General features: G+C 45.7%; 1 protein-coding gene across 1 annotated transcript in view; it reads right to left on the bottom strand.

Annotated features, from left to right (window-relative positions):
- Positions 1 to 13,425, bottom strand: part of CAMK2B (calcium/calmodulin dependent protein kinase II beta) — a 281,298-nt gene that overhangs the window by 16,183 nt on the left and 251,690 nt on the right. The window contains exons 13-15 of the mRNA XM_069071805.1: positions 13,038 to 13,332; positions 12,763 to 12,847; positions 12,519 to 12,671 (exon numbers count right to left, since the gene is read on the bottom strand). Of these exons, the coding sequence (XP_068927906.1) occupies positions 12,519 to 12,671; positions 12,763 to 12,847; positions 13,038 to 13,332 (533 nt within the window). The remainder of the gene's footprint in view (positions 1 to 12,518; positions 12,672 to 12,762; positions 12,848 to 13,037; positions 13,333 to 13,425) is intronic.

A 13,425-nucleotide genomic window follows, 5' to 3' on the forward strand; every position in this document is an offset into this window, starting at 1 on the left:
GGAATAAAGAGTTTACTCTCTCCCCACATTATCTTTTTGAAAAGGAAAACAGAGCATCTCTGCTGCCTGCTTGACTGGGTATGGCTTAGGGACTTCCTTTCATCTTAATGTGGCATGGAGGCATTTAATGGATGGCTCAGGAACAGAGAAAATAAAAAAGCACCCAGGAATTGTGTTGCAAACACCAGGCAACCTTCTGAGGAACATGGCCTCACATTCCCCACCCTGGCTCCCTCCCTGAGGGCATCCCAGCCCTAAATATAACTTATATCTCTTTTCAGAGCAACATTTTTATCCCCTTCAACCCATCCTCCCTCTGGTCAAGTTCCCTCCCTCCTTCCCCCTTCCCTATCCCCTCCCCCCCTCCATTCCCCAAAGCCCCTGCCTTTAAAGCTTCCTGAACACATTAGCCTATCCCCTACAAGCTTGTTTGTGGTTTCATGTTTCTTTCCACCGTGCCAGCTGGCTTTGGACCAGGAGGGAGAGGTACCTTGGGTGGTAAGGCCAGGCACCAAGAATGCAGACAAGAGGGATTGACTGATGGAACTCTGGGAGTAGGAGGAGAGAGAAGAGCTCAAATATTTGAGAGGAAGAATGGAGACCCTAAGAGAGCTGGAGTTGGTGTGAGACCTGGCTGAAGGGGTTTAGGATCATCAGTTTAGATCTGTAAGGGGACTTGGAGGCCATCTGGTCCAATCTCCTCATTTTACAAATGAGAAAACTGAGGCCCAGAGAAATGGAGTGACGTGCTCAAAGTCACAGAGGCAGCAGAACTTAGATCTGAACCTGGGTCCTTTGACTTCAAAGCAAGCCCTTTCAACTCTACCAAGAGGGATCCCCCGATAGTGAAAAGAGAAGAAAAGAGGGAGCTTTGCGGTGATTTGGGTTCACAAGGCCCTGACTAGGGGCAGTGGCAGAGAAGTGGGAGTGGCTTTAGAATGGAAGGCTGGGAAAGGGGGGTGAATGTTTGAGAACTGGTCTTTGGGCAGTAGAATGAGACTTGAGAAAAGCTCGAAAACTCTCCAAGGCTGTGCCCTCTAAACCATATGAAGGCCACAGACTCCCCTTCCTGATGGAACCACACAGCTTCCCCAGGACCAGGGCTCTGCCAAGGTGTGGCCTGGAGGGGCCATGCCACTGCTAGAGCCTCAGAGCTCTTGTCCCAGACGCAGATGCAACTTTTCTGGATATCCCAGGTCTCCCCCCGCCCAGGAGCACCAGGGGCTTCCCCCTATTCAGGTTAGAGTCTAGGTGCAGAACTGCAATAAAAAGTTGGCTTACCTTACAGAAAAGTAAAGCAAAAGGTGAGGGAAGAGAGTTGAAAGGGACAGGGAAGGGAAAAAAGGGAAGAGAAGAGAAGAAAAAGGTTTGTGTTGATTCAGGCAGAGAGCATATCTTCCAGGAGCAGGACTCGTAACACCCAAAGGAGAAGCAGAGCCAAGGTTTTTTTCTTTCTGCCCCTTTTCCCCCTTCTCCCCCCAACCCCTGCCAGCCCATGCTTACTATTTCCCCCCCACCCAGATCCAAAAGGGTGGCCATACCAAGCAGCCGTCCTAACCTGGCTGGATGCAGTGATGGTCAGAGAGGCAGCAACCTGCTTGGGGGATGCTCAAACACAAAGGCGAGAATGGTTTCTACATTGGGCCCATGCAGTGGAGGGGACAGGATGACTGCAGAAGCTGCGATCCCTGCCTCCCACCCAAACAAAGCTTTGGCAGTCCTGCTGCCACCACCGAGGCCCGAGGGAGAAACCATCTGGGCCCCACCTCAGCTTTACCTGTTTCCAAGGCCTCCTGGCAGGGCACCCACAGTCCTAAGGGCCTAGACCATTAGTCCAAATCCTCACAGTCCTAGCTCTTCTATTGGCTTCCCTGAGACCACCCAGAGCCACCTGAGAGAGAGGCAATGGGCCTGGTTCCCTGAGGTTTTCCAGAACACATTTTATTTTAAATGCCTTTACAGGGTCTGTCAGGCATCAGTCCTGATAACATTGACTCTGACAATAGAGGGCAAAGGGGAAATGAATATGAGCTGAGAATCTATCATAGGGGTTGACAAAGTGTCTTCCTCACAACAACCCTGTGAGGTAGATAGTCCAAATGTTCAACCCATCGTAGAGCTGAAAAAACTAAGGCTCAGAAAAGTGAAGACATGGTCTGTGACTAGTAAATGTCAGAACTTGGATCTAAGCACTCTTTCTGACCCATCATTCTGTCCTGTCTTCCCAACTGCATTTTTAGTCTCTTGAAGACAGGGGTAATCTTCCATTTCCGTATATCCTTGGACCCAGCACAGAGCTCTCCACAGAATCCGTGCTCAGCAAATGTTTGCTACTACCAATTCCCCAGAAATTCCTTGTGTCTAGAAGTCTGTGCTCTGTACATAGGGTGTGCAATTTGAGAATACTTTTCATTGGCGACTAGGTGGCCCAGTGGAGAGAATGCCAGACTTAGAGACAGGAAGACCTGAGTTGAAATCCTGCTGCAGACATTTACTATTTGTGTGACTCCTGAGGCAAGTCACCTCTCTCAGGTTGAGTTTTCTCCTGTGCAATATAGTAATGAAAAAGGCATCAATCTCACTGTGTTTTTGAAGGCTCAAATGAGATTGTACAGGCAAAAGTGCTTTGCATACCTTCAAGTGCCATATAAATGCTAGACGCCTTTATTCTTAAGGCTCAGAGTCCTTTATATTTTGTTGCTGTTTAGTTGTTGCTGTCACGGCCCACCTTTCATGGCCCCTTTTCTTTCCAGAGATACTGGAGTGGTTTGCCATTTTCTTCTCCAGCTCATTTTACAGATGAGGAAACTGAGGCAAACAGGGTTAAGGCACTTCCTTTACATAGCCTGGGGCTAATTAGACTCTCAGTCAGCCTGTACTCCCCACCAACTATCCCTGAGACTGGAGGAACCCAAGTAATTCTGAGCCCTTGAAGCAGGAATCTCAAGTTCCATGTATTCTTGAGTGTAAGAATGAGACTAGGAGCCTCATCCAAGCTGGGGCTCAGCCCTTACCTATCTGAAACATGTTAGTGACCACAACCCAGCCAGCTCCAACAAAAGTAAGATGAAGTAAATGTAATTCTTTCAAAGGGGGCAGGAATATGTTATGATTAATAACTATTTGGCATCTTCTGAGTGCCTTGTTAGCAATACACTTGCTTAGACAGTGACTTCCAATCCCACCCTTTAGCAATGTCAAGGCATAAATGTCCTCTCCTTGCAACCTTAATTGCAAATTCCTTCCCTCAACTTTTTTTTTTTAAGCAATTGGGGTTAAAGTAACTTGCTCAAGGTTACACAGCTAGTTATTTTTGTGTGGGTGCCAAATATCTAAGGCTGGAACCGATCCCGGGTCTCCCGACGCCAGGGCTGACGCTCTTACTCACTGCACCACCTTCTTCCGCCGCCCCTTCTTCCCTCAACTTCTAAGGGTAGTCAAGAGATCTTAAACACCAGGGTAAGCACTTTCTTTGGGGAGCTGGACATAGGGAAGAACACAGAAGTTTACTGCATGGGTCAAAAAGAAAAAGAACTATGGATTGTGAGGCTAGCACTTGAGGCCTGCTTCTCAACAGGCCATCATTTTGAAGGCCAAGTTCAGATTAAGCAATTTGGCCTGGATCCCAGGCCCCATATATCCCATCCTAGGCTACTCGGTCTCACATTTCACACCAAGAGAAACCATACCTTGCCCTGGCACCCTACACAAGCCAGCCTGCTGTGTGATAGGTTACAATAGGCACTGCTGTTTACAGCCATCCCAGACAGTAATTTTAAGGACTGTAATTAAGGATCATAATTTTTAAGGCCTGGGCTTTAAATTTGTTTTCAAGATCCCAAGGTTCAAAGAAGAGACAAATGCAGATTTTAACCTAGCTTATTACATCAATGCCTTACCATTGGTCATCAGTCTATATAGATCACGCCTTCCCCATTCTTTGGCACCCACAAATGCAGAATTCCTCTATCTATTTTCCTAAGGATACAGTAGCTCTTCAGCTGTAGTGACATGTAACACGAACCCAAACTCCAAAGAACTTCCCTCCCCCATTCTCCTTCCTAGAAATGAGGGGGTGGGGCACTATAGAAAATAATACCAATTGGTCTCCAGAATGAGCCAGTCATGGCTTTCTCCCTGCAAATCTGCCTGGTTATCTCTGAGATCTCAGACTTTACCTGCTTAAAAATGAATTGAGACAAAATTATCTTTATCTTGAATAAAGGCTAGTGCTCCCCACCAGCAAAAACAACAACAAAAAACCCTGAGAGCTGTCCATTCAGCATTGTTCTGAGTCCCAACCAATGAGTGTCCCCGAACTTGACTGGGCTGATTCGCCAAGGGTCTTCTTCTATCTAGCAATCCCAGATTGCATCAGACCTTATGACGGGGTCTCTAGTAGATCTGCAATGAGAATTTTTGCCTAGATTTTAAGCATAAGGGATGAAATCAGAAGTAGAGCTGGAAGTAGTTAACTTTAGAGATCATTATTTTCAGAATAAAAATCATGGTTAACATTTACATAATGCTTTAAGATTTGCAAAGCACTGTACCTTTGAATAAACTGGGAGTACTGAAGTAGGGTCATGCCGGTGTTCACCATAGATACAGGAAGAACTGGGACTTCTTTTTGATAACAGCAGTTAAAATCTAGATGGCACTTTAAAGTTTGCCGTTATTGCTTTTTATCTTCCCAACTCTATGAGGTAAGTGCAATTATTATCTCCATTTTACAGATCGGGAAAGTAAGCCTTAGAGACCTACACAGGGTCATAAGTGACTGAAGCAGAATTCAAACGCAGCTTTTTTTGACTCCAAAATCTAAAGTTCTGTTCACATTAAAATCCTGCCTCTCAGAGTTTCCAGCCTTCCAGCCTAGTGCTCTAATCAGTACCCTGCTTCGGCATGAGGAGTTGGGATCCTTCTGCACTTTGCCTCAGTATCAGAGTCAGAAGAGAACCTGGAAGCCAATTAACCCAACTCGTACTCAAAAGGAGTCGTCCCTACATCATTACACAGAGGTCATCTGGGTCCTGCTTAAAGGCCTCTCATGAGGGGCAGTCCCTTTTACTTTAGAATTACTCTAGATGTTAGGAAGCTTTGCTTCTTTTTCTCCCTGATATCAAGTCAAAATTTGTCTCTTTGCAAACACATATTCCTTTCCTCTTCAGATGCTGTGGACTTTTTTTTATGAAGGTGATGAGAGAACAGGTTTCAGAGGAATACAGGAATGACCACAGTGGCACAGACCCATGGTCCACCCAGACCACGACATGCTGTGGGAAGGCCCAGCTATCCTCCATAATGTTCTACCCTAAAAGTTCAGTGTATCCTAGCTTCTATGTAGTAGCTGCTTGTGGCTTTATCAATTCATCTATTTGTCCAAACTCTTTAAGATTACTGTTAGAATCACCTCTCGGAGGCAATTCTTTACTAGGCTTGAATCCAAAGTGGTAAAGTAGGAAGGGTACTGAATTTATGGTCAGAGGACCTGGGTTCCAATTATGCTATGTGACCTTGGGCAAGTCACTGCCCCTCCAAGGCTCAGTTTCCTCATCTGTAAAAGGAGAACATTGGACTACATGAACTTTAAGGTCCCTTTCAGCTCTAAATCTGGCATGGTTGAAACAAAATCCACTTCTCCCTACACTCCTGTTGTCCAAGGATATGATCCTGGTACTTTCTAGCTTCTGTGGTCATTGGCTTTGGAATTGTCCCTAAGCCAGGCCCACATTACCTCTTGTTAACTCCTGCCATAGACTTCAAACTGTTTTCTCTGTCTCAAATTTCTTTTCTCTTCAAAATATCCTTCAAATGATTAGAGGTAGTTGGCGTAGTGAATAGGTTGCTGGACATGGAGTCAGGAAGACCTGAATTAAAATGTCATCTCTGACACTGTGTGACCAGAGGCAAGTCGCTTAACCTCTCTGAGGCTGTTTCCTCACCTTGAAAATGAGGGGCAGGAATCTTTAAGGTTACCCCAACTCTAAAACTCTGACCCTATGCCAGCCAAAGGAATATTCCAAAGGCATATACTGATCAGAGTACTGCCTTGTTCAAATGTCTTTAGGATCCCCTGTGCCAATAAGATAAAATTAGCTTCCTCCATGACTCCAACCTGCCTTTTCTGTCCTATTTACACTACTCTGATCCACGAGCTCTGTTTCATTGGATCTGGGAGCTATTCTCTGATCTCATCCTGCCTTCTCTCATGCACACACTGTCTCCAAGGACTACAATGGACTCCATCCCCATCTCCATCCATTGAAATGCTTCACATCCTTCAGGGAATATCACTAGCACCTCCCCCTAGCTCTTTTTTTCACCTAAGAAAACCCAGAACCAACTACAGACGCTGCCCCATACGAGATAAGCAATCTGAATTGTCACTTCATCTCCCTGGGCCTCAACTTCCCCATCTCTAAAACAGGAGACTAAAATCAGTGGCCTGAAGACACTTCCGGCTGTAGATCAATGATCCTCCATAAAGCTCGGCCCACCCTCCTCTCCAGCTAGACATGATTCTCATGCCCCTTGAATCACTCAAGGTACTGTTTGACTCTCACCCTCGTAGTATAGTATAACTTGTGTTGTGGTTATTTGTGTACATATCTTATCGCCCTACTTGACTAGAAACTGTAAGGATAGGGACTCTTTTCACAGCTCCACAATGCCTCGAATAGTGCCCGGTACATGAGTGTTGAAATGTTGGATTCAGAGAATGCTCAGCCATGATAATGTTCCTGGTTGTATGACCCTGGGCTTCCATGGGGATGCTAGCATCGGCCTCCCAGGTTGTTGGGATCGGACGAGATCATCTGTGCAAAGTGGTCCCCAAATGTGAGCAATGATTCTCACTGAGTCTCTTATCTCACTTAATCTTCATGACCCAACTGAGAGATTTTATTGCTGTTGAGTTGTTTCTATCACGTCCAATTTTTCATCACTTCACTTGGGGTTTTCTTGGCAAAGACACTGGAGTGGTTTGCCATTTCTTTCTCCAGTTCATTTTACAGATGAGGAAATTGAGGCAAACAAGGTTAGGTGACTTGTCTAGGGTTATACAGCTAGTAAGTGTCTGGGGCCAAATTTGAACTCAGGTCTCCCTGACTCCAGGCCCAGCACTTTATCCACTGTGCTAGAGATACTGTAGGTAGCTAAAAACTCAGGTTTAGAGGGGTGGAATGATTTGTCCAAGGCCACAAAAATGGCAACTGGTGGCTATGGAATTCAAACAGGTTAGGCTCTTTCCACTGCGTGGGTTTATCTCTAGTCAACAACTGAAAAGAAGAGAAATTGAATATGGTCAAACCACATTTTCATCCCAGGTAGAATCTGTCTGACATGGACAATGACAGCTGTTTTGCTGGAAGGAAGGAATGGTCATCTAAAGGTTAGCAAAGGACCTTAAACATCCTCGTTTTCCTTTTAGATTACCTACCAGGGCTCTCTGATCCATGAATTTAATTTAGACCCTTTTTCAACTAATCTATTTAATTCCACCAGAATACTTACTGCCCAGGGGGTACATGAACTGATAAGACAACATTCTTCCTCCAAGCTTTAAAAATACAGCAGGAGATATTTATTTCAAGTGGGGAAAGGGGAACTCTACCAATAATGATTCCATTATGATTTTTACAAATTTTGATCCTAGCCCTTTATCTTTCCAGAATGAAGAGACTAATAGGAGATTTTTAGTTCGTTCTCATATGAAAGCAACCTCCTATTTCCATTTTTGCTATCTTACTTTTGAACTTTTCTAGTTGTTACATGTTAAGATACACCAACTAGTGGTAAAGTGGAAGCAGCACTGAACTTGGACTTGGAAAACCCTATTTACTAGCTGGGGCAGCTAGGTGGCCAGTGGATAGAGTGCTTGGTCTTAGAGTCAGGAAGACTTGAGTTCAAATGTGACTCAGATAATTTACGAGCTGTGTGATCCTGGATAAGTCACTTTGCCTCAGGTTTCTCATCTGTAAAATGAGTTAGAGAAGGAAATGGAAAACCACTGCAGTATCTTTGCCAAGACCCACAAATGGGGTCATGACTAAAACAACTAGGCAACAATATTATTTACTCGCAGGGAAATCCTGATGAGTATACTTCCTGATCAGTAACACGGGGCAAGGCCTGCACTGCCTACCTTATAAGACAATGTTGTGAGGTCCAAATGAAGTCATCAGATTACGGATCTGAATTAGGGAGGGATCTCAGAGGACATACAGTCCAACTCTCTCATTTTACGGATAAGGAAACTGAGGTCCTAGGGAAGTCAAGTGATTTGCCCAAGATCATACAGGCAGTAAAATGTTGTAAGGGAAAACTGATTTGTAAACTGTAATGTACGAGTCACAGTCATAAATGTCAATCTGAAAAGGACCCGAAGGACCATCTAATACAACCCTTGCATTTTATAAATAAGAAAACGGAGTTCCAGAGAGATGAAGTGACCATCACGGCCAAAGTCACATGAGTTATAAGTGGCAGTGGTGGGATTTGAACCCAATTCTTATAACTTCAAATCTAGCACCTTTTCTATTCTGCAATGGGGCTCATATCCTAGGAATTAGAATAGAGTGAATGCATCACCATTTCTTACATGGTTAAGAGTGGTTTCCTTTTGTTGCAACACTTTCCTGATGATTCCTAATATTGTGTTGGCTTGGGGAGTTCATGCCTTCAAGGAACAGTCCATGATACCTCCAAGATTCTTGTCCTGGGAGGATAATAAGTTCAGAGGACAACCTCCAAAGCATCATTTGGTATCCCTTCAAAGCAGCCTGGTCTCATTCCTGTCTCTATTGATGCAATCCTCTGCCTATTACCTAGCCTCATAAATGGCTCCTCTTATTTGTCCCTATCAGCTTCCTGGGAACTGGAAGAGCGGAAGGTCACCTGAAAGCTTGGAGCCTTGCTATGCAAAACTGCATCCTCCCAGGTCATCTGTAAGAGTTTAAGATGAAACTAATCTCAACACCTATGTGAAAAGGAAACTCCACTGAAATAATTCCCATTTTCAATTCTCCTTAACAAGATCTCTATTACTACCTCCATCACACAGTGGATTTTTTTTTAAAAACTGCCTTTGGCCTCGCAGAACTCTATGTTATTCTGAGTTACCTCAGAAATCAACTGGGTCTCACTGGAAAGTGGGACAAAGGAGATATTTTTTTTCTTAACTCCTTGGCTTTTCATGGCTCTCCCCTGAGGGAAGAATTGGACAGAAGAGGATCATAGATTTTAGACTGGTAAAACCTTTGAGGACATCATTGAACTCCCTCATTTTGCAGATGAAAAAACTAAGGCCCCCAAAGTGAAGCCACCTGCCTGAGGTCACAAAAGGTCAAAAGTGGCAAAACCAGGGTTTCAACCCAGTTTCTCTGGTTCCAAATCCAGTGCTCTTTCAATGGCACCACATTATGTACAAGCAGCTTCATGTCTTTTGCTTTATTTGAACTAAGACTTCTATGAAAATAGCCACAGTTATTCAAAACAGAAGGTGGCAACCAATATAGCTTGTTGAAGGTAAGAGGCAAAAGAAGTCCATTTTTCCTTAATTTTCCTTCCCATTTAATAGGGAACTCGCAATGAGATAGCATCTCAGACCTGAAGGAAGAATGGAGGAGATCTTATTATAGCCTCCTCTTGTCCAAGGGCATGACCCCTATAGCATAGAGTGAATAGCATCTTTTGAACTCATATCATCTTCTTCAAGTCCCTGATAACATTATGTTGCCACAATAAGACCTGGTCAGATATCTATAGGTGTGCCTCACCACTATACGATCCTTGGTTTCTCAAATGGTTCATGAGGATTGTGACATCAGGTAAGCTTTGACCTTGGCAATAGTAGAACTCTAATGCTTACTTCGTGAAGAAGCAATTGGGTAAATTCTCACTAAAAAAGCTGTTCTCCTCGCCTAACTGGAGTTAGGAGATAGTCAACTGGAGGTAGGAAGACGTTCCCTGGATCCACCAAGCAAGGAGAGATCATTAGTTGTTCATATTTCAAGTACCTGCCAACATCTTAGATCATAAGGTCTCTCAGGGGAAGGACTGTTTCATTTTTGTCTCTGTAACCTAAGTGCTTAGCTCGTAATGGGTGTTAATTGATCTTAGGATCATAAATATAGATCATAGATCAAAGATCTTGAAGTGGAAGGAACCTCAAAAGTTTCCTTGTCCAACACTCTCATTCTACACATGAGATGAAGAGGTTTGTTGGGAGTAAGAGGGAGAGTTAGGGTTAAAGCCTACATCTTCTAATTTCACTTTGTGCTTTCTCCTGCACCTCACTGACTTTTAATTCCAAGGGGAAGAGATCTGATTTCTTATTTCTCCCAAAGTTTTTAAGAATTCATGGAAAAAGAAAGGGGGCTGGTTGTAAAGTCATTGCTCAGAACTCTACCTTATGGCCAACCCTCACCTTACCCAAGGATGACACTCAGGGAATGAGGGCTCCCCCTAGTGAACAAAGAAATCCTTAAATTCAGGCCAACAGGCATTAGACCAGAACTAGGTAGGGAACTGACCATACTGCTTTTCATTTGCTAAACCAAAGGTACATTTCAGCAGATGTTAGAGCCTGTCTTGAGTCTGCCTGGCTGTGGTTCCCAGAAACCCCACTTGTGTTCCTTGCTAAGTTCTGACCTCAGGCCGCTCTGGGACTGCCATGCTGAGTTCCTTCCCACATGCAGCGCCATTACTCACACAGACAAAGCAGAAACCCTGCCAGGGTCTAGTGGGCCCTGGGACATGCACACAAACTCATGCATCGTTCACAACATTCAACCTGCAAGCAATATCAGCATTCGTCACCAGCTGGAGCTCCAGGCATGGAGTGAGGCTCAGAGGCAGCCTTCTCAAGGGGACACTGACCCCTTTACATCACACCCACCCCAGGGAGCTATCAGCTCCATCTCCTTCCAGTTCTGTCCCTCCCCACCCTCCCTCAACTCCAGATTCCCTCATTCCACCTCAGAGAGCCTAGCAACCCTTAAAAAGGGGGAGACAGCATTTAGCTTAATCCTTTCTGTAGACAGCTCTCTTAGAGACACAATTAATGCTAAGACCTGTTTTGACCACTGCCCTCCAGTATGCAATCCACACAAAGGAGCCTCCTTTTAGGGGATATTACTGACTTTGCTCCTTAACAGAGAGAACAGTTCTTTCCCTGGTAGAAACGTTGGTAGTTACATCCTATCTGGTAGGAAGGGAAAGATTCCCTTTGGAGTTCAGGGACATGGAAAAGATTTTAGCATTCTTTGCTGGGGGAAAAGAGGACTTTTTGTTTGTTCCTACTGCAGTCTACTGATCATGGGGTCCTAAACCTGGAGCCAGAAGGGAGCTCAGAGGCCATCCAGAATGACCACCTCATTTTACAGAGGGGCAAACAGAGACCTTGGGAAGTGAAATAACTTACCCAAGGTTACAGAGTAAGTAGCAAAGGCACTATTTGACTCCAGAGCAATAGCTTTTTCCACCATACCACACTACCTCCACTGCGATGGGCTTTCACAAGCTACATATCAGGTCTCAAAGTCTGATACTATCTGGCAGGGGAGAAGCCTGTGCATATTGTGAGGGAAGGGGGATGGGGACATCCTGTGGAAGAATCTAAACATTTCTTCCTGCTAGGAAACTTTAATCCTGTGATCCATAGAAGAGCATCCCACCTTGACTGCTCTCACTCTACCCCACCCTGCCACCTTGCCTTCTGCCCTTGGGCAGGAGGCCTTTGGCCAAAGAGAGGTCTTCTGCTACCTGGTCACAGAAGAAAGTCTGTGCTAGGCTGAGACCCACCATCCAGATCCTGCTGCTGGACTTCCCAAGTATGAGCCAGTGAGTCAGGGAATCAGAGAATGGTGAGGTGGGAAATGGACCCTGGATATCATCTACTCCAACTCCCTCATTTTAGGAGGTGGAACCTGAGACCCAGAAATATGAGAAGACTGGACCAAAGTCATACAGCAAGTCAGTGACAGAGGGAGCCTGGAACTAGAAACTAGCCAATACTCATATGGTCCCAGGAAAATAATTTCTCTGGTCTCAAAGAGCACACCACAGGAAAAATGAGCAGGTTCTTCACCAAGCTGGGCATGTTGTGGGCTGAGAGGGGTGAGGCAGGGAGGAGGGTAGTATTCAGAGAAAGACATCTAAAATGAAAACCGCCAAGACCATTCTCACAAAGGATCAATTCGCAGCTGAGACACAGAATAAAGAACAGAACTCTCCCTGCGAGTGGCAGACGAAGCAGGGGCCACACATGCATCATGGAAAACAAGGCAATACTAGATTCCAGGCTCCTGTACTTACCAGTCCCAACCAATGCAGCCATGGCTTTCCCTGGACAGAGCCCATGAGGGGCTAAGCAGAGAGTTCCATGGGCAGTGACTGGGATGCCACTTTCTTTAACCTCAGAAATGGAACTCAGGGCCACAGGTCCCCATGGGAGAAAGAAGGTACATTCAAAGGCTGCCTATTCGGGTCTGAGACCTGGATCCTATCCCTCTCACCCCCAACCCTCCTTCTCTGCCAGGACCCTCCTGGATGTGTTTCTCATCACCACTTGCCCTAGATTCAGCAGCAGGGGCAGGTTGGGACAGGAGGTGAGGATGCTGGGGCAGGAAGCTGAGAGCCTTAGGATGAGAAGTGGCAATGAGTCCTCCCTGTTCCCCCAGGGGCCACAGAGTCCAAGCAGGAGGCTAAAAAGTGATTTGCAAAGGCCCAAAGCCTAGAACTGGCTTTCCCCTTCCCAACCCGCCTCTGCTCCTGTTCCCCATTCAGGATTCCAGATTTGCCCAGCAGCAGCTTCTGCCTCTGTAGCTGCTGCATCAACACAATCCTGAACAGGGGGCATTGAAGGCAAGTTCCAGAAAGTAGTAGAATCCCTGGGAAGGTGGACACTTTTGAATAGATACCCTATGCCCTAACCCCAGGAACCAGGGGACTCTCAGCTCTTATTACAGCAAAATGCTCTTCTGAGAGTATAGACCCTTGGTCTTCCTTTGTGATAACTTTTTTCTTGTTCCTATTTCTGTGGGTGGGTGAGGGGGTGACGCAGCTGGGCCTCCTGGCTCTGTGCCTTTCTGGCTGCAGTCAGGGGGACAGTCCCCAAAGCCTTAGCAGGGAGCTGGGCACTGGCTGGATGAGCTGTATATGATGAATGGAGTTGCATGCTGGTTGAGTTTCTAAGCAGGTGGTAGGTGAGGAAGGGGTGGGAAGGGAGGGTGGGACTCTTCAAGACACGTCTACCTTGTTCCACCAACCCCATGGTGGCACCGGAGGCCGCAGCTGACATTGTGGCCGGAGCGGTGGTCTGTCTGCCCACTGTTAGCACCAGGTTAGAAAACAAGGGAGAAGGAAAGCAGTGAGGGGGAAGGAAGGAAGGAAGGAAGGAAGGAAGGAAGGAAGGAAGGAAGG

Source organism: Petaurus breviceps, unplaced genomic scaffold, assembly GCF_028583685.1.
Source record: "Petaurus breviceps papuanus isolate PSGF00001 unplaced genomic scaffold, PetGlider_PUasm1.0 90845, whole genome shotgun sequence".
Classification (NCBI taxonomy): Eukaryota; Metazoa; Chordata; class Mammalia; order Diprotodontia; family Petauridae; genus Petaurus; species Petaurus breviceps.